Source organism: Lygodium microphyllum, chromosome 5 (genome assembly GCF_053477565.2).
Source record: "Lygodium microphyllum isolate KBCC chromosome 5, Lygodium_microphyllum_v1.1.10, whole genome shotgun sequence".
NCBI lineage: Eukaryota > Viridiplantae > Streptophyta > Polypodiopsida > Schizaeales > Lygodiaceae > Lygodium > Lygodium microphyllum.
In genome coordinates, this window is record NC_141139.1 from 29825466 (window position 1) to 29852796 (window position 27331).

Here is a 27331-nt window from a genome sequence, read left to right on the forward strand (position 1 = left end):
ATGCTGGAATAACAGTGGGCTAAAGGTACTTTACATGCTTTGGCACTTACCTACCGATACCGGATGTATGCTTTGAGCTTTGGCATGATGTCTCTGACATTTGGGGACGACTTGGAGCATATGTATGAGATTATGGGATGCTTTTGAGCTTCGCATTAGCTCTGTCTTCACTAGCATTTGGACCGACTTGGCATGCTCGTGGACCGCCTATGCCTCATGTCTTTGCTTGACAGTTAGGCTTTTGCATTACATGCTTTGGTTCGTGCCATATGCTATTTGGTTCGTGTATGCCATACCGACATTTGGAGCTTGGATTTGAATGTATTTGAGCATTCCCGGCTTACTTGATCAATGATCTTGGTTGCTATTTGGATGTCATTGAGTTGACCGAGAGCTTATTTGGGCTTATGTATTGCTTCATGGTTAATACGACCGGTGCTTCATGTATGTCATGCTCTCTTGGATGCGCTTGATGCATTGACAGGGTCACTTATCACTGGTGCTTTCTCTTGGGTTGTTTGAGCTTCTGAGCTCGCTTTGTACGCCTTTTGTGCCATTGGGAGCATTTTACATGCTTGCTTGACCTTTGACAATTGCATGCTATTGGAGCACTTACATGTATTTGGAGCAGTTTATGTCTTGAGCAGCTACATACGCATTGAGACTTTGGGATCATACTCCGATCTTTATGGATATGCATTGATGTACTCTTGGTTCACAGGATGCTTATGAGCTGAGTCTCATATTTGGATCTTTCTCTTTGAGCAGACACCTATTTGTGTCAGGTTTTGGCAGTTACAGGAACACTTTGCCTAGAGTGTCTGGGGGTGTGCCTTTCACTGGTAGATGTTATTTTGACATGCTTCGGTGTTGAGCTCATGTTCTTTTCACTGTCATTGGCCTTGCTTATGTCCGTTTCATGCCAGCTTTGGACCTAGCATTGTTTGCTTGATATTGGATCCTATTTTGGGACAGTTTGCTCTCTAGACTGCATACCTGCAATTTATTACAGCAAGCAGTTATTGGTGGACTGAGGTGTACTTTTCATGCTGAAATATCCTGATTTAGTGTACCGCACCTAGTACTAAGTGGGTAGCAACTTTTGGCACACTTTGCTCGCCCTTTGGACCCCGTTTTGGTCATTTTTGGGCAGTTTTTGCAGTAAAACAGCAAGCAGTTTTGGACTGTTTGGGCATTTCCAGCCTGCATAATGGCGTCATCTTCGCATGATAGTGCCATCTGTAACATTACAAAGTTGGATGGTACCAACTACTCTTATTGGAAGAGTCAAATTTGGCAGGTTTTGGTGCAGAAATCTCAGATTAAGCCACTTCGGTTGAGTGGGGAGCAGCCTGAAACTATGGACAATGACGACTGGCTTGAACTTGATGAGCTATGCAAGTCCACGATTGTATTGTCTCTCACTGAACAGGTACATTATAATGTATTTGAGGAAGCACAGAGTGCATGGGATCTATGGAATAAGATCAATAATCTTTATGATAAGAAAAGTTCGGCGAGTCAGATGTACTGGTTGAAGCAGCTTATGGATCTGCACATGAAGGATAATGCGACTATGTCTGCTCACTTGAGCCAGTTCCATGCTATACTGAAGAACCTGACTTCGCAGGATATCACCTTTGGAGAGGAAGTAACTCCTCTTTTCTTGCTTGGGACTCTGAATGAGTCATGGGATGTATTCCGCACTGCTCTTTGTGCCTCTAGTGCTACTCTAAAATTGGCAGATGTTGAGAGTGCTCTTCTTCAGGAAGAGGTGAATCGCAAAAACTTGGATGCCTCTCGTGGTAGTCATGCTTTGACAGTTAGAGATAGGAATGACAGGAATGATCGTGGTAATAACCGTGGCCGTGACTCGCAGAAGGGTTGGTCTAAATCTCGTGGCAAGTCGCGTAGTAAGTCGCGTGGGCGCAATGCAAATGTCACTTGTCATCATTGTGGGAAAAAGGGCCATATTAGACCACAGTGTCATGAGTTGCGCAATGAGAAGCGCAAGGATAAGGGGAAAGATAAAGTGCAGGAGAAGTCCTCTGATCGCAGCATAGTACCTGCGAAGTCCAGCGTCAAGATTGAGGAAATTAATGTCACGCAGACTGAGGAGTCCGATGGTGGTTATGAGTTTATACTTGCAGCTAGTTCTTCTGATGCTTCACACTTGACTGAGACATCTAGTATGTATGCACAGTGCTGGTTATTGGATTCCGGAGCATCCTTCCATGTGACACCTTACCGTGAGTGGTTCCATTCTTACCGCACTATATCTGGTTCAGTCAAACTTGGAGACGACAGGTCTCTTGACATTGTGGGCATGGGTGATATTCAGTTGCAGTTTTCCACTGGCAGTTCATTTTTGCTTAGGGATGTACGTCATGTACCTGCGCTTACGCGCAGTCTTATGTCTGCAGGACAGCTGGATGATGCAGGATTTCATGTATGTTTTGGGGATTCTGCCTGGAAGATTACTCGTGGCAGACTTGTGCTTGCTAGAGGCGCCAAGGCTGGCAGCCTCTATCCTCTTGTTGTATCTGGGTCCTCAGTTGACCATGTTTTGACAGTGGGTTCTATCCCACATGTATCACTTTGGCATGCTCGTTTAGGGCACATGTCTTTGAAGAAAATGAAAATGTTATATGGTTTGCAGTATCTTCCGCCTTTGGATTATGCATGTTTTGACTCGTGTGATCATTGTCTTTATGGTAAGCAGAATAGGTCTACGCATAAGAAATCGGGTAGGCCACGCATGAGTGAGCCCTTGGCATTGGTGCATTCCGATGTTTGTGGACCTATGCCTTGCATGTCTATGGGTGGCGCGAAGTACTTTGTTACCTTCATTGATGATTTTTCTAGGAAAGTGTGGGCTTATCCCATAAAGCAAAAGTCCGATGTCTTGGCGGTCTTTCAACGTTGGCTTGCTCTTGTTGAGAACCAGACTGGGTATAGGCTGAAATGCCTTAGGACTGACAATGGGGGAGAATATGTATCGCATGCTTTTGAGCAGTTTTGTGATGACAGGGATATTAAGCGTTAGTTGACCGCCCCTTACACCCCACCCCAGAATGGTTTGGCTGAGCGCATGAACAGGACTATTCAGGAGCGTGTGCACTCTATGCTTAGCCATGCAGGCCTACCCCAGAGTCTTTGGGCTGAGGTAGTTAGTACGGCAATGCATGTCATAAACCGATCGCCTTCCAGTGGATTGGATTTACAGGTTGCAGAGGAAGTTTGGGCTGGTAAGCCACCCTCTTATACGCATCTCTGTGTCTTTGGATGTGAGGTATTCTGCTATGTGCCCAAGGACAAGAGGAGTAAATTGGATCCAAAGAGCATTAAATGCATATTCCTTGGCTATGGTGAGTCAGGAGAGATGGGCTATCGCCTATGGGATCCGCAGGCGCGGAAAATAGTACGCAGCCATGATGTCGTCTTCCATGAAGACAAGATGCACAGGCAGCCTGAGAAGGTGGTTCAGATCCGCAGAGTGATCTTTCAGGAGGAGCCTAGAGCTCCAGCACAGCCAGTAGTACAGCCTGCAGCAGTTCCTCCACAGGGCCAGGGTGTTGGACAGACAGTTAGACAGGTAGCAGAGCCTGCGGTGAGACGGTCTACTAGAGACAGACGTCCACTTGACAGATTTCAGCCCTCTATGCATTATGTTTTGGTTATAGATGCAGGAGAGCCTTTCACTTATGATGAGGCTATGCGCAGGGCTGACAGTCACTCGTGGGAGAGGGCTATGCAGTCTGAGATAGACTCCCTGCATAAGAATGAGACTTGGGATTTGGTTGCCTTGCCTAAGGGCAAGAAGGCTTTGCCATGCAAGTGGGTGTACAAGCTGAAAAGTACCCCTGGACACCCCAAGCCGGCATACAAGGCTAGATTGGTAGCAAAGGGTTTTAAGAAGGAATATGGTGTGGACTTTGATGAGGTCTTCTCTCCTGTGGTTAAGATGACCACCCTGCGCTTAGTCTTGGCTTTGGTTGCACAGCTTGACTTAGATCTATATCAGATGGATGTCAAGACGGCTTTTCTACATGGGGACTTGCATGATGAGATCTATATGGATCAGCCTAAGGGCTTTGCAGAACCTGGCAGGGAGCACCTAGTGTGCAAGTTGAAGAAGAGCTTGTATGGCTTGAAGCAGGCACCTAGGGAATGGTATCATAAGTTTGATGCCTTTATGCAGTCACAGGGCTACCGCAGGAGTGCTATGGATCCGTGTCTTTACACGAAGAAAGCCCGTGATGGCAGTTTGCTTATCTTGGTACTCTATGTTGATGATATGCTGATAGCAGGGAAAGCTCATGATGAGCTAGATGCTCTTAAATCTCAGCTCAAGAAGAGCTTTGAGATGAAGGATTTGGGACAGGCCTCCCATATACTTGGGATGCGCATTAAGCGCGATAGGCATCAGGGGCTCTTGTATCTCTCACAGCGGGAGTACATTCATAAAGTCCTTAAGCGCTTCCGCATGCAGGACGTAAAGCCTATTGGCTGTCCATTACCTTTTTATGTGAAGGTATCACAGGCCGATTGTCCGCAGACAAATGAGCAGAGGGCCGAGATGGCCAAGATCCCTTATGCTTCAGCCGTGGGCAGTTTGATGTATGCCATGATAGCCACTCGTCCAGATATTGCGCATGCAGTTGGTGTTGTGGCACGCTATATAGCTACACCTGGCAGCAAACATTGGGATGCCGTGAAGGGTATCATGAGGTACCTGAAGGGCACAGCAGATATGTGTATTTGCTATGGCAGCCAGGATACAGGGGTCGTGGGGTACACTGACTCTGATTATGCAGGACATGCAGATAGTAGGAAGTCCACTTCTGGCTATGTATTCACCTATGCTGGAGGGGCTGTCTCTTGGATATCCAGGGTTCAGAAGTGTACGGCCTTGTCTACCACTGAGGCCCAGTATGTTACAGCCACTAAGGCTTGCAAGGAGGCCATATGGCTAGGCCGTCTAGTTGCTAACCTTGGGATTGATGCTATACCTACACTACATTCGGATTCTATGAGTGCCATTCAATTGGCTAAGAATCCGGTCTTCCATGCGAAGACAAAACACATTGAGGTGAGGTATCACTTCATACGTGGTGTTGTGGAGGACAAGTCTGTTGACCTTGTCAAGATCTCCACTGACGAGAATCCTGCAGATCTGCTCACGAAAAGCCTCACTACTGAGCGCTTTGCCTTTCTCAGGAGATTGATGGGCATTGGATGAGATGTTGCCTTTCCTCATCCCTTGTACCTATGTACAATTGTACTGTCTTTTTCTTTTCTTTTCTCTCTCACTGGGGCAGATTCGCCTTTAAGTGGGAGGTTGTTGGGGGTAAAGGCGCCTCCGTCGTGCCGCCCCGTGTATTACTACACTGACAGTACCCGCCACTGCACACTACAGGTGGCGGGCGCCCGTCACGTCACTTTATTCTTTATTCTTTTAGTGACAGTTTGAATAAAGGAAGGCCCGGTCACACATTGTGACTGTTGGAGTTCCCATTTCTTGTCTCTCTCTTTCTTGCTCTTGCTCTTCCGCCATAGCTCGCGTGCAAGCTTCGATCCTTCTCACCTTTCACATTAAACACAAACACGTACAAAAGTATGACACAACTATGATTCAGACCTTGGGTCCAAATCATACTGGACCCTAAATTTTTAAGATATTTTAACAGATTATGAGAAAAGTACTAAACTTATGAGCATCTTCAAAACAACCTTGACATAAATCCTAATAGGTACCATGTGCTAGTTTCAAAATAAAAAAGATATGTCCAAATTCCAGATATGTCCAGATTCCACAGAAACAAAAGTGCACAATGCACAAAATTGACATTCAAAACTTGTGATAATGGACACCAGAGGCATGCCAACTACATAGTAGATACAAAAGCTCTTCCTTGCACCAAATGGATTTGCTTGCTATACTTACTCCTTATTTCTAGTCTATAAAGTAAAAGTCTATAACTGTGACTTACACTTTGGTTTCTTTTCAATCTGAACACCATAAGCTGAAGCATCTCATGTGGCTACATAATATGTCTAAGTAGTCATATCCTCAAAAAACTTCTTCATTCCACTCTTACCAAAATTTATAGCAATATACTTATCAGTCTTGGTTGCATAGATCTTTCAATCCAGCCAAAAAATCAAAATTTTTAACATAACATTCTTAAATTATTCAGTCTTTGTGCTCGTTCTTAGGGCTATCACACCATATGCATCTACACACGAAATTATTCCTAGGCGGAGCTTGTCAATGACCAGTTTTCCCAGAATCTTCCTACTTAGCCAATATAATCTGCAAATTCTCCATAGTTTTTCACCAGCTTATTAATGACATTCTCTTTCCTTGGCACTTTAAACCTTTAATTACTTTATTATTTTCATAAAAAATATTCGCCAACTTATTATAGGATATGTTTGGTTTAGAGAACAATTCGCCACACTTTCGAAAGTCTAAAATACAAGTTTCACCACATATTCTATATTGGGTACTCAAAAGTAAAGGCTAAAAACTCAAAAGAAATATCCAAAACTAAAATGTAGTCTCTAACACTGCTATAGGCTATAATCCTTGGGTACTAAACATTAGTGACTAGCAGGTAATTTCAGCAGATATACAACATTGCTGATCTTCTTCAACACTTGGAAGGACCCATAGTATTTCATACTCAGCTTCGGATACAACCTCTCTCTTGCTTTCATATATTTCAACCTTGCCTTTTCAAAACACAGCAATATGTAATAGCCCTCTGCAAATTGCAAATCACGTCTATGGTGATTGACTGCCTTCTTTTGCTTTTCCTGAGATCTCTGAAGTGCATATTTTATCTTTGCATAGACTGCATCTAAGCTTTCCACATAGTGATCAACCTCAAAGATCTTATCATTAGTGTGCAACATTGGTGGTACCTTCTTGCCACTCTCAACCACCTTAATTGGAGCTTTTTCAAGTGGAACTATGCATCGTCTTGTTGTATGTAAACTCAATCAATGGTAACTATTTCTCCCACTATGTCTTAGGATCTGATACATAGCACCTTAAAAGATCCAATACTGTGGAATTCGCCTCTTCGGATTGACCATGATGAGCTTGACATGTACAAGTGAGAATCGAGTATATTTTCTCAGCCAATCGCAAGAGATAAGAAAAGAATGCATCTAGGTGTTAAATGGTGGGAAACATTTGGGGCATGCAATACCCAAATTGCAGCAATTAGCCAAGAAGAATACTTTCACAAGGCTCTTGTGCCTCCCCTTGTGAGAGAGATTTTCACTTACTCAAACAAAGAGAAGGAATAAGCTACTTCCAAAATGTACCGAGAAGCTTGTATGCATACATACAAACCTTCATCTCATCAAACAAGATCAAGAAACAAGACTATGAGAAGATGGAGGCTACATTGGACATACTCAGCAAGGAGAAGGATGATGACAGATTGAATGCAACAAACATGAGAGAAGGAAAAGGACATCGTAGCCTCATTTTCACACACAGGGTAAGCACTATGGAGAGCTATTCACCAATGGATGGAAGAGGATGACTTGGCAGCCCATTCTCAAATCTTGCAACTTACCTAGATGCCTTTCAATTGGAGCTAACTTTGGATCAAGCTCAATCACGTTCAACAAAGCAACGATCCAAAGCACTATCTAATGCTTAAGAGGAAGGTAGTCGTTTCACTCCACCAATCATGGACAGCTCTTGTATGTAGTGGATCTCGGATGTTTTCAACATGCATCCAAGGTATTTTGTTGATAGTATGTCTACTATGAGGTAACTACTCAGTGTACTAGTCACTATGAGATGTATACAAATGAGTATTGCTACCGCAGTCTGAAATTATATTTTTGCATCAGTTTGGGATCAATTTTTGATCCATTTGAGCTCAATTCATGATCAATTAGAGATAATTTTATGGTCACTTTTGGAACAATTATGCATCAGTTTTTGCATTTGGTGTGTGTTCAGCTTGGGATCACATTTGCAGCAGTTCGTCATCAATTTTCAGATCAGCATATGATCAGTTTATGCTCAGCTTTCAATGGTTTTCAGCTGGTTCTATGGACAGCAGCATGTTTAGTGAATGCCATTGATAGCTCAGCCATGCTCTATGCTGAGTTTATACTTTTCTATGGTTCTTCAGTTAGAATAGTTGAAAAACATGATATATATATGCATCCAATGAGTTTTGGCAACAGTTCTAAACTATTTTTCAGTTTTATGCTAGCTGGAAATTTTCAGCAAGTCTTGGGCATATGGCACGGTTAAATAGCAGTGTAAGCACCGTGTGATCTGGCCACTTTCTTCTTTTTGATCACATACTCATGAGAGCTCGATGGCCTAGGCTGCCTAACACTTGCATCTACATTGCAAGTGCAACTAACACGAGAAGCATCTCCTAAATTTGACACACATGCATCAATGTTTGCCATAGACTCTTGCACTCCAACACCTATATGCAATCTATGACATGCAACCTTTGCACTTTATGGAGCTGCATTGCACTTTTCCATACCAAGACCTATCAGACCCAAAATGTGTGTCCTTATGCATAGAAAGCCACCATCCCAAGTGTGTCCACAATACTAGCATCTACATGTATTCTTGCCCTTTCCAAACTATTTTTACAATAGTCACACGGTCCCATTCAGCTTTCTGCTCTCTTCCCATCTCCAAAACCAAGTGAGAGATTGAGAGGATCGAAGCTTAGCTAAGAGTGCAGTAGATAGTGTGGAGAGTGAAGCACGGCATCCAATGCAATAGACTGAAAGAGTGTAAACTGAAAGTACAAAGTACAACTCTTGAACCTTAGGGTTGTAAAGGGTGTTCACACCCGAACATGATAAGTGCCTGTAAATGTGTAACATAGGCACATACGAAAAAGGAGCATAGGCATGAGTGAAACCCAACAACCCCCCTGGAGTGAAGAGTGATAAAAAATACAAGGATCATCCGCTACCAAAGGAGATCAAATTTAAAGCATTGCCAAAAGCTTTAAATTTGTCACAAGGAAGAGTTTTGGTAAAGACGTCTGCCACATTACTAGTGGTAGGACAATAGACAAGGCTGATATCACCTACATGTAGTCTCTCTCTGACAAAGTGATAATGTATCTCAATGCATTTCGTGCGTGCATGAAACATTGGGTTCCGTGCCACTGCAATGACTAGAGACAGGATCATAGAGTTTGTAGCCTTTGTTCTCACTACTATATCCCACAAAAATGCATTTGACAGCCCTGTTATCCAACTTTTTTCTAAATACCCGAGGAATGTGTGCATATGCAAGACACCCAAAGGTACGAAAGTGCCCAATAGAAGGTTTCCGACTGTTCCAAGCCTGAAAAGGCGTAACATTCTTTAATGCTTTGGTGGGACATCTATTCAAAACATGGCAAGCACACATAACGGCTTCCATCCAAAAACTGCGGGGCAAGCTCTTTGCTTTCAGCATACATTTGGACATCTCCATGAGTAACCGATTCTTCCTCTCTGCAACCCCATTCTACGGTGGAGTATAAGCAGTGTTGAACTAATGAACAATGCCCTTCTGCTTCAAAAAAGAATTCAGCATACAGGGCATATATTCCCTCCCTCGGTCCGAACAAAGAGACTTTATTTTATAGCCAGATTGGTTCTCAACAACTGCTACAAAAGCCAAACACTTCTGACTTTTTCACTAAAGAATAGACCCAACGTAAGCGTGTAAAGTCATCAATAAAGGTGACAAAATAGTAACATCCACCCAATGACTTTGTCTGCATAGGGCCACATACATCTGAGTGCACTAACTGTAACTTGGCTATGGCTCTAAAAGCAACATCACGGGGAAACGAAAACCGATGCATTTTTCCCAAAATACATCCTTCGCATAAGTGCTCAGGAGGTCTCTCCAAAAGAGGTAATCCATCTAGCATCTGTGTACGCTGTAAGAGAATCAAGCTACCATAGTTCACATGCCCCATGAGAGCATGCCATAACTCCGCTTGTAACATAGCAGGAGTAAGAGTGGATGCTAAGGACTGATCAAGTGAAAGAGCATCCAACTCATATAACCCATGACATAAAGTGCCAGTCAAGACCAAAGTCATGTGTTCCTTATCTCTTACCACGCATCTGTCATCATCAAAGGTGACCTGCAATCCACATCGTACCAAAGAAGAAATAGAGAGCAAATTCTTCTTTACACTTGGCATAAACAAAGCATCTTGTAGGCGGAGAATAGAGCCATCGATGGCTGTGAGCACAATCTCCCTATACCTCTAACAGGGTATGATGCATTGTTCGCACACTGTACAGACTTGACAACTGAAGCTGCACCAACAAAAGCAAATAAATCTCTATGAGATGGATGTACCTAGAAGTAACATTGTCAAAAAAGCAAGTGTTTGCATCCTCAATAGAGCTAAATGCTCTATCATCCCAAAAAGAGTCATAACTACATGTATAAAAGCAATAGTCCCTGTCTCCAACAAAGGACGCTGACTCCGTAGCAGTGGAAAAAGCATCAGAAACAGACATCCCCGACTCCTTTTTCTTCTCCTTGGCGATGCGCTTTCTACACTCGGTGATGTAGTGGCCTCGCTTCTTGCAATAATGGCATTTGCCCTTCTTGACTTGTGTATCCCCTTGTTTTTAATTACCCTGTGAAGTGCCTAAAGTCCCAAAGCTCTGCAAAGCATTCTTTACTTGGCTGTCCTTGCCTTTTTGTTGTGCCACAAAAGCCTGCTCACAGGCTATGACATCCACACCACTGTTTCTTCTTGTTTGCTCCTCCTCTAAAAGCAAACTGACTAGCTAAAGAAAAGTAATCACCTATGGGGCAATCCTCGTGGTGAGGTTTAGGGCAGTATGAAAGGCCAAGTATGAGGGCGGTAATGAGTTCAATGTAGTAGATATCAGTTGTGCATCTGAGTAGTACTCATCGACATTCATAAGTTGCTCACGTAAGTCTTGAATTTTGTTCAAGTGATCCTGCATAGAATCACCCTCATCCATCTTTAGTGTCTCAAACTCTTTCTTTAAGAAAGAGATGTGGGTAGCTTCTCATGAAGAAGTTGTAGACTGAATGTGAGGGATGATAGACCGGTGAACTGCTAATGCAATCAATGACAAAGCTTGTGCATCTCGTGTATCCCATACTTTTTGACCTGCTGATCTTTAGGGAAGTGGCTGAAGTGAAGTAGGTTGTCCACGTCCTCCTGTTGTCCACGTCCTCCTGGAGGAGTAGCAGAATCCACAACTCCAAGCCTAACTTCTTTCCCACTGACATAGTCCTAGGCGACTAAACAATCAGACAAGCTCCTAGGCAGACAGGCAGCGCAGGACAACACTGAGCAGGCCGACGACAAGCACAAGGGCATCACCGCCAAGCAGCGGTGTTCGAGCTAGAGCCGGGCGGCACTGTTGCAGGGAGGAGTTGAGGCAAGCGGCACTACTGCAGGGAGGAGTTGCTATGGCACTATCTAGAGCTACTCTGACAGATGGGAGCTCGGATCTGACTATTCCAGCTAAAAGACTGAGCTAAGCTAAGCTGTACTCTATGAAGGGACTGAGCTACACTCAGCTCAGATACCAAATGTGAGAGTTAGAGAGGATCGAAGCTAAACTGAGAGTGCAGTAGACAATGTGGAGAGTGAAGCACAACACCCAATGCAATAGACCGAAAGAGTGTAAACTGAAAGTACAAAGTACAATCTTAAACCTTAGGTTTGTAAAGGGTGTTCACATCCGAACATGATATGTGCCCGTAAATGTGTAACATAGACACATACAAAAAAGGAAAATGAGTTTGGGGGAGGAAACCTCTCGTACCGAGAGTAAAAAGTGCCCCAGTGTCCCCTGTGAGCATAGGCGTGAGTGAAACCCAACAAACATGACACAAATTAATATAGATGTGACATTGTTAGTACTAGATGAAGACATTGAACTATAAAAGCTTGCTGTCTTTTTTATTACGGCAAAGTGTCAATTTCCGATTTCAAAATTTCAAGCTTCAAGCTTCAGCTGAGAGAGAGAGAGAGAGAGAGAGAGAGAGAGAGAGAGAGAGAGAGAGAGAGGTCTTCTCTTCAATGTTCAAACTTCAGAGTTCAAACTTTCAGCCTGTAGAAATTACACAACACAGCGGACAGAATCTGAGCAAGGAGTAGAGAACACACAACAAATATGAGAAGAACAGAGATTGCTTTAATTTCAAATGAACTTATACAAAGATGGCTCTGTCCACCCATGCACTTCCATTGTGAAGCTTAGATAGTGATCTAGACAAACGATAGACGAAGAGCTTAAGGGAAGTTGGAAGAACTGTAAGTGGGTGAAAGATAGATTGACAATGGCTTTAGAGAGGTTTTCCTTTTATAGCCTGGGAAGGTAGTCTGGTCCGCAAGTTCGACCATATTACAAACCTTCCGTACTCGGCCAAGAAATATTATCTTTACCATCCCTAATAACTCCTACACCTTGCAATTTGATGCATTGTGCCTCGCGTTGCTACTAGAATAACTACTCTATCTAACCCTAAGGCTAGATCCACAAAGGTTACCTTTTTGCCATCCGGTCACATAGACCTCATCTAACATACAAGTCAGGACCCACCCAATGTCCATGCTCACACATGGATTCTCGTCATAATGGGGGCCTTACAACTTTGAGCACCATGGATCATTGGTGGCACCTTACGAGAGTGAGGCATTGAGCATATCTAACATAGCCCTTGGGCAATGAACAGCGACAATGCAGACGGAATACACTACATTGCTCAAAGGCTGAGAGAGAGAGAGAGAGAGAGAGAGAGAGAGAGAGGTCTTCTCTTCAATGTTCAAACTTCAGAGTTCAGACTTCACGCAGCCAGCTGTGTTTCCCTCAGTTTGTGGACTTCATGCAGGGATTTTTAGTCATTTTCAGTCAGAGAAGGTGACTTCCAGGCTGCATGCACTCAGGGACCAGTAAAAGGCAAAAGCGACCTGAAATTGGCGCTTTCTTTAAAGTTTCCCCAAAATATTTTTGAAAAAATTAACCATCAAGTCTGAAATGCATTTTTCAGACATCTACAAACGTCTGAAAATTTTTCCAAGCATGTCTGAAAACAACCATGCACATTGAGACTATCACTGGCAAGGAGGGTGGCAGTGGCAAACCAAGTTTTGTTAGCCACCATGTGGCATATTACTTATTGTTGGGCCTTCTTTGGTTCATACATTGGCTAGATGAAGTCACTCATCAAGAATGTCATTCGGTTAGACGAACATGGTAGCCCCATGAGGATTAAGGTAGCTTGGGATGTTATCATTCAGCCTAGATCTAGGGGTGCTTTGAGGATATTGACCTAAGCTGTCAAAGTAGAGTGTGGATACTAAAGCTCAATGTGAGGGGCCGCCTTTGTAGTGAGGACAGTGGAAGCTCTACTAATATGGAGATTAGAGACCATTGCTTCTATTGAAGGACCATTACAACCTAGCACGCATTGGATATTTCAGCACATTTGAGCTACATGGCTTGGGAACTATGAGGTTAGATTCACTACATCTATCATACGCACATGGAGATCAATATCTGCAAAACTTCACTAGATTGACCGATAATCTCTTTCCGCCTTCTTGCAACATGGCCCAAAAGGTCTCTTGTCTTACCCAACTTCGAAACAGTGCATTTCCATCTACTCGAATCAAAGATATGTTGTTTAATATTAATTTGTCAAACTTATGATGCACATACTTTAGATGAACAAGAATAACCTATGTTCAAGCATGCCCATCAATGTTCAAATTTTCCTATCAAAACTCTCCATGGCCTTCAATATCCTTACGCAATCTGCCTCGTTTAGCTTTGAGGATGCCAATGTATATACTCTCTCCTCCTTCAATACACCACCCGTCTTGGAGCCCCACTCCAAGCATGAGACAGTTCTGCATTGATAAAAACATTGTTACTTTGGACCAATGTAGTATGAGTACATATAGATGGCAAGTACAAAGAGGTAGCAACTTACTAATACCACTTTTCTCCAAGGCTGGGGTCTACAACTCTTAGCAACCATTGGAGAGAGGACCCTCCTATCTTGGGGGAGGTTCTCTCCACAAGTAGCTTCTACAATGGGGGAAGTAGTTTGCCCTTCTTGAGTTGTAGACTCATGTACAAAGACACAAGGTTCGAGACATCACAGGGGCTAAAGCCATAGTGGAGAGCATTAGAGAAGTGGTACCTTTGGAATGGAGGACTGACACAATGTCTTTGCGAACATAGATTGGACTCTTCACCAAAGAAGAGATCCTTCTTGCAGTGGTAGCCACCAACTAAGAGAGTGTGTTTACTTTCTCAAAAGAAATTGATGACCAACTTAGGCAAGAGGATTTGGATCAATCTAAGGTCATAGGATGCACTCAACAAAGGATTAGAGTGATGTCTCAAGAGGACTTGGTACTTAGAATAGCAACATGGAATGGAGGAAATGATGACTTGGAATGGGGGAATGTCATTCCCTAAGAGTGAGGAATAGAGAAGCTCTCATGAATAGAGAGGAACATGATTATCAAGCACGACTTGTGTCAAAGACACATATAGGATATGGGTGGCACCCAAGACTCCTCTTCTCACAAAAATGCAACACTAAAAATACCTTTTCATGAGCCTTAGTGAGGATGGGTTCATAACTAGACCCTTGCATATGGATGACACCATGCCACAAGCCATGAGTTGCCATAGACCAACTTAGAGTATCATCACACCAGTTGGAGATAGAAACAGGCCCTCACAAGTACCCACGGAGGAGAGGATTTGTCGACAGGACATGGGTGGCACCTAAGACTCCTCTTCCCACATGCCACACACCATGTGAGTTGTCATAGACCAACTCAGAGTATCATCACACCAATTGGAGATAGAGATGAGCTAGGCCTCACGCGTGCCCAGGGAGGAGAGTATCTATTGATTGTGCCATGAGGAGGTGGAGATAGAGGAGCATCTCCTATGCAAGTGTAGTGCCTACACCCAAATACAAGAAGTATCGTACACTTTCAAGGGTAGCAAACTATACAATCGGTGATGATCACATCAAATTAGAGATACTTGGCTGATACATATTGGAGATCAAGAGAGAGAAACCATATGTATTAGCAATAGGTGCATGAGACAGAGCATGGCAAACAATCCTAGCAAAGTTTTGTTAGGGATCCGCACCAATTAGGGGACGTACAAATAGAAGGACAAGGAGACTGAGAGGGCTGTCCCAAGAAAGAGCACATAAGGTTAGGGCCGAACAATGACCCAATGCATTTAGGAGGCCTTACTCCCACTAGTGAGACGTCATCCAAATTTGATAGTGGCACGAGACATACCTAGCCCACCAAGCTAGCACCGGTCCCTAGGAGCTACTCAAGAGCTTGTTCCACGAGCCCACACCCAATTATCGCATTTTACATTCCCCTATACTCGTTAGATGGTGTTAGATCTGAATGGTGTAAATGTATTTGACATGCATCTAGCTTCTTGTCTCTAGATGGACATACTTGCATACATTGAGGGCTTACCCAATGATGATGCCTACACTTATTGCACATTTATATTGAATTTTTCATTTTCCATTTTTCACTTTCATAACATCTGAAGACATTCCTCTATACATGGATATGTCTCATAGGACAATTTGGTCTTTAGTAGACTGTTTTTGTTTCTATAACAAGTGATTGTTTTAATTACAAAAAAAGTACAAGAATACAAGATTACAAGATGCAAGATGGCTCTATGCCATCATGCAGAAAAAGATACAAAGTCATGGCAATTGAAAAGAGGAGATTGCCGTCTGCGCATGTTGAATAAGATCAAATGGCTAATGCAAGAGACCCTTGATTCTAGCAATGTGTCCTTGAACACCTACAGCTGAGTTGAAGACGAAAGCATTCCGGGTAACCCAATTATGCTAACCCCCCCAAAATTTGAGAAAATGAAACATAGGCTTCATATGTTGCTGTGGTGGTGTGGGGTATTTTGGCCAAGCAAAAACACAATCAAAGGGGCACAACAATGGATCAGACATAGTTCTCCAAATATCTAACAAGAAAGTCCAGATTTTCTCGGCTAAAGGGCAGGAGATAAATCGATGATGTGAGGACTCCACAAAGGTCATGCAAAAGAAGCAATTGCCATTCCATATTCGGCACTTCGAAAGAGCCGAGGCAAGAGGCAGCCCACCAATGATCACTACCAAGAAAAACCTTGCATTTAAAGGGTCTCTTATTTAGCCAACCCTCCATTGCAATCATCTTCCACTAGATCTTAGATTTATGCATACCCCAAGTCGCATTGGCTTTATCCACCAGCCTATACCAGCCAATAGGGGTCCTTAATCATGAGATGATAAACCTTGTTAGACGAAGGCTTTTGAAGGTTGAGACGGCTAGGAAGATCTCAATCCTTCCAAGGATGATCAAGAATAGGTACAAAAAAGGGTTGCACAGGTTCTAGCATCCTATCTAGTTGAAGCACAACTTGTGATATTCACGAGGAATTCGATAGTCTCCTAGTTGTGCCGAAGGACATGAACCCCCCACGGCTGACAAGAGTGGCATCAACAATGGAAGTCAAACCTAGAGGCACCATACAATTAAATTTGGGGTGATCCTCTTATTTCCAATCCCAGGAGAGCAGCTGTGGCATAGCCAACAGCTCTAGCTGGAAAAAATTAGCCATCAAGTGATCCTTCGTAGGATGCCAACACACCTTTTGAAGAACCAAGTGTCAAGAATAAACCAAATGATTCACCAAAGAGGAGGAAGGTGTCGAAAAGCAGGCATCAGAATTAAGAATGTGCCACCATGAAGCTTGTATGCTAGTATTACTATTGATGAGGTCTCCATCTTCCTAGAAAAACCGCACAATAAAGACCCACGGGTGATAATCACTCCATATATCTCAAAAGAGTAGTGAAGGGCCACCGTGTGAGTCTTCACATCAAGAATAGCTCCACCACCCACACTTTTAGGGGCACAAGCATGACTCCAAGAAATCCAAGGTATTCCTACATGCAAAGGATTCTTCCACAACATGAAGTGTGCATGCTTCCTAAGGGCATTCAAAGTGCCAATAAGAGGGCAAGAGTGGGAGGAAGTAAGCATCGGTAGGATGATGGCTTGTGCAACTTTGAGACGCACTTAGAAGGGCCAAGCTAAAGATTTCCAATAGAAAAATTTCACCTCTATCTTTCACGAAATCCAATCTAACAAAACTTTGGGCTGAACATCAACCCCATAATTGCCTCCATATGACGTACGGTATTGTCCGTACAGCACAATTCATATGGTACTGTACAATACGTATCCATACGAATTCGTATGTGATTTTGGGCCTATTTGGGCCACCTGGTCTGCACGTCCTGGATCCCGCGTACGGGGTTTCCTACGCCCCCGCCTTTACTCCTACGCGTTCCGCTTGCTTGCGTGGCACTTTTTCGGGGGTGAGAAGCCTTGGATCCCTCATCCCACCCCCTTTTCCAGCCATGCACTCCCCTCCCCCCAAAAATCTAACAAAACTTTGGGCTGAACATCGACCCCATAGTTGCCTCCATATGACGTACGGTACTATCCATACAGTACGTATCCGTACGAATTCGTATATGATTTTGGGCCTATTTGGGCCACCTGGTCTGCACGTCCTGGATCCCGCGTCCCGCGTTTCCTGCGCCCCCGCCTTTACTCCTACGCATTCCGCCTGCCTGCGTGGCACTTTTTGGGGGGGTGAGAAGCCTTGGATCCCTCATCCCACCCCCTTTTCCAGCCATGCACCCCCCCCCCCCCCCTTTGGATTCCTTCCAGCTGGCAGCCCTCTCTTTGACCGTTGACCCCTCTTTGGCTGTTTGAACTTTGACCCTTCTCTCATCTACAAAATGTGCTCCTCTCCTCCATGCTTCCACACCAATTTAGCAAGCACTTGCCATTCTCATCTTCCTCTCTTAGATCTAGATTCGTGAATGGACTTGTGATTTGTCATTCTCGAATCTCACCTCCCATCCCCTCTTTCCCGCACCCTATCGCAGCATTTGCCATTCTCAAATCTCATCTCCCATCCCCTCTCTCTCACTCTTGCTCTTTCAACTTTACCCCAACCCTAGAGCCTCTCGATTCTCCCTCCCTTTCAACTTTCAAGACTCAAGTTTCAAGAGTCGAGACTCAAGCATCTCTCTCTCTCTCTCTCTCTCTCTCTCTCTCTCTCTCTCTCTCTCTCTCTCTCGGGCCTCTTTATTCGTCACCAGCACCATGAATCGTGAGAAGCACGAGGCCTTCAATTTGCATGTGATCCATGTGGAGAGGGACACAAAGAAGTCCAACTCCCACCATTGGACATGCAAGTATTGCGGGAAGCGCTATACAAGTGGTGCAACTCCGCTTCTCCAACATCTTTCCAAGACGGGGAGGCAAGTTGCTCCATGCAAGGAGATCCCTCAAAACATTGCAGAGAAGATTCTTGCCAAGATGAGAGGGGGATCCATAAGAGGAGAAGGAATGGCTTATCGGCACCAACTCCTATGGCTACTAACGAGGAAGCATCCAATGTGGGCGTATCTTCAACTAATGCGGGAGAGGCCTCTACCATTGGTGGTAGGGGCTCCACATCTGCATCCGGCTCAGGTAAAAGACAAAGAGTGGAGGCTCATGCGGTGCCGGAGAGAAAATCCTCTCTCTCTCAAGCTCTTGGTCATGTGCATGGATTGGTTGCCAAAGACAACAACTTGCGGACATTGAAATTGCACGCACAGTGATTGAGTGCAATCTTGCATTCAATGTCCTAAAGCAAGAGCAATGGAAGAAGATGATAAAAGCCATTGCCGATGTAGGTCCATGTGAAGGATGGACTGGTGTTATATACAATGACATGAGGACGAAAAAGATTGATGAAGAGAAGGAGAGGATTGATAGAGCCCTTGATCCTATTCGAGCTGCATGGATAAAATATCGTTGCTCCATTCTCACCAATGGATGGAGTGATCGTAAGAAATGGAGCCTCATCAACATACTCGTCTCATGTCCACTCGGCACTTACTTTTTGCGGGCCATAGATACCGACAAGAGGGAGATAAAAACGATGGGCGCATTCATCTACCGCCACATTCAACAAGCTATCATTGAGGTATACATTGCAATTTGTGTTTTAAATTTGCTTCACTTTTTTTCATTATAATCATTGATAATATCATGATTCATAATTGAAATTTGATTTATGCATAACTATCTATCTCCCTTTTCTAATAATTAATTTCTCTCTAGTATCTATGATCTATCTCGATTCTCTCTTTTCCCCCGCGCCGCAAGGCCCCCAACCCCCGGGCTCCATCTCTCTTCATCCTTGAATCTTGAAAGTTGAAACTTGAAACTTGAAAGGCTCAAGTTTCAACTCTCTCTAGACTCTTTCTCTCTCTAACCTTCAATTTCCAAGTATTGTTAGTAATAAGTATACTTACTTGTAATTTGTAATTTGTAATTTGTGGTTGTAGGTGGGCCTCTCAAATGTGGTGCAAGTTGTTACCGACAATGCATTGAATTGTCGGGGCATGGGTCGTTTGCTTGAGGCCAAGTTCCCTACAATTGTATGGACTCCATGTGCAAGTCATTGTTTGGACTTGCTCATGGAGGACATTGGGAAGCTCAAGTGGGTGAAGAGGGTGGTCTGCAAAGCTACATCAATTGTCACATTCTTCACAGTAAAGGTAAAGGTGCTTGCGATGTATCGCGAGCATAGCACGCTGAAGTTGAAGAAAACTTATTCAACTCGCTTTGCTTACATGTGGCTATTGCTAGAGCGCCTTTATGAGGTGCAGTCCTGCCTTGAGCCAGGCAGTGGTGTTCACTCTATGAAATGAGTGGGACGAGCATGAGACAAAGGAGGCCAAAGCCATGCAACGCTTGTGCCTTAATGAGCAGTTTTGGCAAAAAGTTTGTGGTGTTGTCATGGTCGTGACTCCCTTTTATAGGGTGTTACATATGAGTGATTCCAAGGGATCCACCATGGGTCTTCTTGTTCACTTCTTTAGAGCGGCATTGGCGGAGGCATGTGCCTGTACAGTGATCACAGAGACACAACGTGCACATGTTTTAGAGATAGCAAAGAGGAGATGGGTGTGGATTGGTTTTGCCGCATTGGTACATCCGGTCTACAAGTCACTGGCAGTCATGGATGATAGCGAGTTTCGTTCGGACCAACTTGCTTATTTGACTCACGTGGTCCCTGTGGATGACCACAATACAGTGCTGGAGGAGCTAGAATGTTATGCAGATCAAAGAGGGCATGTGGCTTTTGCTTCTCCCACTTGTTGGGAGAGTCACATGTGAAGCCTTTATTTTGGTGGCAAAACTTTGGATTCGCACTCGAGACCCTTCAGCCCTTAGCCATGAGGGTCCTTGCCCAGGATTGCTCTTCGAGTGCATGTGAGAGAAACCGGAGTGTCTATTCTCTCATCCACACAAGGATTCACAATCAGCTTAGCACACGACAATTAGAGCGGCTAGTATATTGCCGCACTAACTTACGCATAATGACGGCTATGATGAGCATGGGTAGTCCGAAGCAAGTAAAGTTTCAACACTTAACCATAGCACTTAAAATTTGTTGTATTAACTTTTAAACTTTGAACTTTGAAGTTTAAACTTTACAATTTATACTTTAGCATTTACAATGATCAATCTTATGTGCATCACTGCATTGTGTAGGTGAATGTTGATACATTCAAGTTGACGCGCGACACTCTTCAAAGTATACATAAGGAGGTGCACAAGAAAGAGGAGATGATTTTTGCAGAGCTCTATAGAGAGCTTATAGCAACAGATACTCATGACACTTGCAATCAACGTGCTCTTGGGCGAGGAGTTCGAGTAGATGGTAGCAAGGGCATGGTCATTCGACGCCCTTCATTATCGAGGAAGGCTGGTTCGAGTGGCTTGCAGACATATATAAGGCGGGGCTCTAGTAGCTCACATCCTGTGCCTCAAGATAATATCCCCCCCTTGTCTACACAGCCGCCACCTAGGGAGCCATCATTTGATGATGACGGTAACCTCATCAATGAGGATGAGTATGAGTGTGTCTCATCATAGGATGCCGAGGAGTCATCTTCAGACTCTCTTGATGAGCACTCAGATGGTTCTAATGATGATGATGATGATGATGATGATGATGATGATGATGATGATAGTGATGCCTCATCATAGATTCATATGACATAGGTCTCTCTTTTCTTTTGTATCACATATACTAGACTGTAGTTGTATCACATGTTTTGCATAGCCCATGCAACCGCGATGGTCACCCTCATGTATTCATCTGATTCTGTAATGAATTGGCTATTTCCACTTTAAACATATATTCTATGATATCGTACTGTACCTTATAAAATCATAAGGTACCATTTAGTACTGTATTTTATCGTACTGTACCGTATCGTACCTTTCGTACCTGATAACTATGATCAACCCCCAAGGGATACCCCAAATATTGGACGATACTGCCATGAGGTATGATCAATCCCTACTATCCCACGGATTGAAGATCGTGTTCAATACAATTGACAAGAGAGGACTTTGTAGCATTGACATGAAGACCAAAAGCATAACCAAAGAGATCCCAAACATCCAATGCCTTACAAAGATTATCTCTTTTTGTATTAAGGATCATGAAGGTGTCATTGGCCAAAGACTGAGCAATAAAATCTCGTTCAAAAAGAAGGGACAAATCAAACAACTTCCCAATGGCCACCACTTGAGATAGCATAGTAAGAACTGGATGAGTTGCCAAAGCAAAAAACAAAGGACTTGAAAGGCAGCCCTATTCGACCAAGCGCTGAAGGGGAATGGGATAAGTGACACCATCACTTAACATCACTTGCAAGGATGCATCAGTATTTTGATTGTGTAGATAAACTCAGACATATGAGGCCCAAATCCCATAATATATATAAATTTTTCCATGAAGGACCAATCAAGATAATCAATGTCTTTTCCAAGTCTAGGTGCAATAAGACCACTTTCTCATTAGAATCCTTGGCATAGTCTATCCCCATCTGTATATTTAGTACATTATGCAATATGTTCCTACCTTGATGAATCCACACTAGTTGGGGTGCACAATGTCAAGGAGGCACTTGTGGAGGTGATTGGCCAAGACTTTGGAGAAGATTTTATACATTGAACTCATTAGAGAGATGGATCTCCAATGTTTCAACATGAAGGGCCACAATAGTTTCTTGGCTATGCATGCGACATTTGGTAAAACGAAAAAATACAAGGTACCATTGGAAATTGCATTAGTTCAAAGTCATTATATAAGATTTTGTTTTTTTTTAATTACTCTAATATTTGAGTGTGTGCAGTTTCTCTTATACAAGGTACTTGTATTTGGCATCTCCATGAATGGTGTGCTAGTTGTATGGGTTATCACAATGACTTCCTCCTTCCAAGATGCTAGCATAAATCTTGTTTCCCAGACCTGCTGGCACATGGCAGTGAAGGGTTTCACCAGGCTAGTGGCATAAGCGTCAAAAAACTCATTACTGAGGCCATCCCAACAAGGACTTTTATCCATGGATAAATGCAATAATACATACATCATCTCATTCTCATGGATATTACTTTCCAAGGTCGCATGGATGTCAAGCGAAACATGATCCCTAGCCAAGTGATAAAAAGTCACACAAGAGTCAGAAATCTATTTAGGAGTTTGAGTGGAGCCAAGAAGATCTAGAAAATATTTTTTGAGTGGAGCCTCCATGACCATGTTGCCCTCCATGTTCTTGAGTCTAACCATATTCTCGCACATTGGGGAAGGGTGGAAACACCGAAAGATTTTATGGGTCTAGCAAAAGACATCTTCCAAATTTTCAATCAGAGATTTCAATTACACTTGCTAATAAGATCTTAACTGGAATTGCTAAATAAGATCAACCAATCTTGTGGCCAATGGGGGTAGAAATGCATCATCTAGTGACTCAAAAAGCAATGAATGAATTAAGGCTAGGAGTTTCTCTGCCGCCTGCCAGTGCTGCCTACAAAGGAATGCATGATGAATATTATATTGTCAAGCAACGTGCTGCACATCACTAATCAATTGCTCAAAGGATAGACTACCTCTCATCGAAAAGTTTGACAAGAACTGGTCAAGCAATTGTCCCATGTAGCCATTAAAAACCATTTGTTTCAAATAAGAGGAATTAAAATGCAAAGGAAGCTTATCCAAGAATTGTATAAAAGGCGCAAAAATTTGCATAAGCATCTCGAATTGCAGAGAAAAATGATCTGATAAGGCATATTGATTCAAGACTTGCATATCCAAGATCTCTTGCAAAAATGCATCATCGTGCATGGCATACCTGCGACATGGTTGTTAGGTATGAAAAGCACAATATGGTATGGCACGATAAAATATAGTACTAAATGGTAGCTTAAGATTTCAAAAGATATGGTACGATAAAAGTACGTTACTCTATCCTCAAAGCAACGTAAAACCCAATTCTTTTTGACAAAATAGAATAGAGAAATTGTTTGAATCTCAAATAGCCTAATGCCATGGGAGAATCATATTAGAATAAAGAGCATTTAGCCCATCCCAAAGTGTGGTTCAAATAGGTTAAAAAGTATCCATTAAGTTGATACCTTGTGGTACTAATACATAAGGTATGGTCCCTAAAGTACAGTATAGTATGAACTCTTTCGTACATGGTACAAGTGCAACTATGACATGCGATCTAATCTAGACCATGTAGCGGGATACTGCGCTGAATGAAATGTGAATCCCGGATCCGATAGATGCAGCCAAGACCAAAGGTCTTGTTTAAGATTATTTAGGGCATCTATCAAATGGATACACCATGGATTGCCCATCCTTCCATTGCACATATGTCCGTAAGGAGTCTTGGGCAGCACCAGATTTAGCAGCCGAGATGTACATATTAATATTTTTGTTATTATCACAAGGCTCAGCTTATTGTAAATGATTATGCTCAACACAAGACTCATTATGGTGAGACCTTTGCATTTAAGAAAGCAAAGGCATAGCCACTAGGCCACAGTTCAAACATAGATCTCATTCTATTGTGTAGAAAACCTCCAGTGCTAATCTCATTCTATCCAACATCAGCTCATCATGCTCAATATAGAAGGCAATGTCATCTACATACTCTTAAGTCTAGCAACTCTATCTATGTCTGCACGAGTAGCCTAAGGCCCCTCACCATGACCTCACGGTGAAAGGAAAAAGGACATTGCCCCCTGAAGGGGCAGAAAGAGGTGCGAAGCCAAAGAGAAACCCTGCTTGACTAACCACTCCAATCGCATTTCTACTCCTGTCCACCCTTGTATAATCACCTTGTTGATTACTGACCTGTAAAGTGCTATATAGATGTCATAGAAGGCCGGTAGTAGAGGATCCTTCATCTTCTCCTAGAAAGTGAAGAAGAACACCCTAGAAGGCACTTCTGCTCATCTTGTGACTAGAAAGCTCAGAGAAACTCCTGCTCTGTCAAGGGTGTAAGGAGAAGGCGTCCCATCTCATCCATCACTAGAGACCAAATACAATCCCATACTTGTCCTTGCAAGAGAGAGCACAAGCAGAAAAAGATATCTATAAAAGTCAATGGCTAGTCCCATCAGCTCCTGGAGGCAGGAGGACTAACTCTCTCATACTGATCTAGAGGGCTGCAAATCTGGCTCCCCTGTGTGTTGCCACCTTCTGAGCCTAGAAGGCAACTGAGGCGCAGAAAGAAAAATCTGTCTGCTTGTCCTCCAAGGTAACTTGGACATGTAATTCCTAGATCCAAAGGGTATGGTTTATGAGGGAGTTCTATAGCAACCTCAAGATGGCTGCCAGGTCACGTACCAAAGCCTTCTCCTCCCAACACTGCTGCCTCACACAGAGAGCCTAATCCTCGCAAATCCTAGGATCATCTCTCCCAGGGCCTATGCCATCTTTAGAATCCTTCCATCCTGCACCCAATCTATCACCCGAAGCTGATTAATCTGATCTGTTCACCTCCTTGCGTTCATAGGTCAAGTCCAGAATCTGACATGAGTGTAGGTCGAGGACCAAGGCAGGTGCATCCAAAGAGAGAAGGACATGGGCGTGATCCAATCATGTGGTCCCTGCCAGCTGGCAAATCTGTCCCCCTCAAAAGCTGCCCCAGTCACCCACATAGACCAAGCACTCAAGTAGGATACTTCCAGTTGCCTACAGCTTTAGGAGAAGTTCAGTGATCCATTCGGCCTGAGGAAGGCTGGTCTCTCTAGGTATCGTTGGCATCCATATTGCAAAACAAATGCCTCCTAGGACTCCTATTGTAGAAGTTGCACCTTTTAATCTTTCCACTCTTTATCACTGTTGATGGATGGACCTGACATGAGCTACAACTGCTGAATTCTCAATATATTGCCACAAGCCACAGATTTCTGGTCTGTTGTGGGGGGTGGGGAGTAGTGCATGTGGAGATCTCATCTCTAGGAACGAAAATTGTTCCATAGGGAGAACCTGCATCTGCTGAAATTTCAATTCTCCATTATTGCTCATGGATGGACCTGATTTGAGTTACAACTGCTGAATTCTAACGTATTTTTGCAAGCCAAATCTCCCTAACTTTTCATTACTTTATGTTGTCACTTTTATAATATAGGAAGCTTATAAAGAGCCGATAACAGGCATCAGTTGAAACAATCTTGGGAACCGCTGCAAACAAAAGCTAAAGCAATATTATTTGAGAGAGTATCACAATTCACAGGGAAAATCTATCATGGAGAATGCAGCTTACAACTGAATCCACCACCCCAAGACAATGTACAGCGTTGATAAACTCTCCCTTCATATATGGAACAAGCACATCCACCCAAACCAGAGATTCCTGCCAATACCAACCTTTCGTTGAGTAAATTGCACACATGTGACAAATATCAAGCACACTATTCCAGCATTGGTAAAATATTAACCTTCAACTTGTCTTGGATGGCCTTGCACAACGTATCCACACCTTCCCCAGTCATGGCAGAAATGCAAACGACATCTCCCATGGGAACTCCTAGTTGCTTCAGATTTTCTTTTTTTGCTTTGTCTATCTGTGTTGACAGGTGTTTCATAATTATGCTCTTCTTGAACATAGAAAAAAGAAATCCAGATTAATTGGTCTTTTTCTGCTTTTTCTATCTGTGTTAACAGCTTTCATAATCATGTTCTTCTTGGACACAGGAAAAGGACTCCAGGTTCATTACTAATAATCTTCAACCATTAACGTGAACTCAGTCCATTCTATGGACATGCTCTACTCCCTCATGATAACAGAAAAATAGCACTACCTTTCCTCCATGACACACACACATACACAATAGATTAAAGGTACATTCCAAAAGAGAGAAAGTATAATAAATTCAAGCATCAAAAGTTGTACTTCATTTAAATAGCCAAATTTTCCCAAGCCAGAAGATGGAAGTTAACATAAACTCAATATTACCTTGTTCCAAACTGTAAGTTGAGGAATGTGTCCCACATTTAGCTCTGCAAGAACAGATGCTACAGCTTCCATCTGCTCTTTGGCAAGTGGGTGACTGCATGGATGTTTTTCAGCTGAATTGCAAACTCTCCATGTCTACTCTGAAAGATACTATAAATTATCTGGCTGAAGTTATATGTTGAGATAATTCTAGCTTGAAAGCATACCTTATATCCACAACATGCACGATTAAGGATGAGTCATTGATCTCCTCTAATGTTGCACGAAATGAAGCAACCTATGAAGAGCAACCACTAGCATTCATGAGCAAAGTCCAAACTAATCGCCATAGTTTAGCAAAGAAGCTTACATATGAAATTAACAACTACACAACCAGTCAAAACATGAGAACAGGGCAAACAATAAAGATTCATAACCTTTATCGAATTGAATGGACAAAATGCATACATGTGGAACCATAGAGGACCATGTCAGATATTAGTTATGTGCAATCAAATCTAAAGAAAAGATGGATAGTGTGCTTCAATACTTAGTGAGACAAGATAATGAAACATTGTAATCTTATGCTTTGTCATCGTCTAGTTATCAAAGCAGGTGGACCTTTGAGAGTGAATATGGCCATGAGGACTGTGTTTTTCTATGCTTTGACATAATCTAGGTATCAAAACAGGTTGATCTTTGAGGGAGAAAACACATTGCAAAGTGGGTTTAGGTTCAGTTAAAGGATTCTTTCCTGGGCTTATAGGTGGTGTGTGCCCCAACAGAAAGAAGAACAGGGAGTTCTGGACCTTGCAGAGCCTGCCATAAGTAGACATTTGGGTGAGACTTTATCATTGTGAAAACTTT

The 27331-nt window shown here is 43.0% G+C and overlaps 1 protein-coding gene across 3 annotated transcripts in view; it reads right to left on the reverse strand.

The window, feature by feature from the left end:
- Positions 1-27331, reverse strand: part of LOC148035647 (GTP-binding protein, HflX) — a 140124-nt gene that overhangs the window by 18678 nt on the left and 94115 nt on the right. The window contains exons 9-12 of one of the 3 annotated variants that reach the window (XM_087677636.1): positions 26692-26762; positions 26486-26579; positions 25968-26093; positions 25793-25882 (exon numbers count right to left, since the gene is read on the reverse strand). In XM_087677636.1, coding sequence (XP_087533762.1) covers positions 25793-25882; positions 25968-26093; positions 26486-26579; positions 26692-26762 — 381 coding nt within the window. Of the gene's footprint in view, positions 1-25792; positions 25883-25967; positions 26094-26482; positions 26626-26691; positions 26763-27331 lie in introns of those variants that run through there. The other 2 variants (XR_015690855.1, XM_087677638.1) reach the window with 2 other exon arrangements.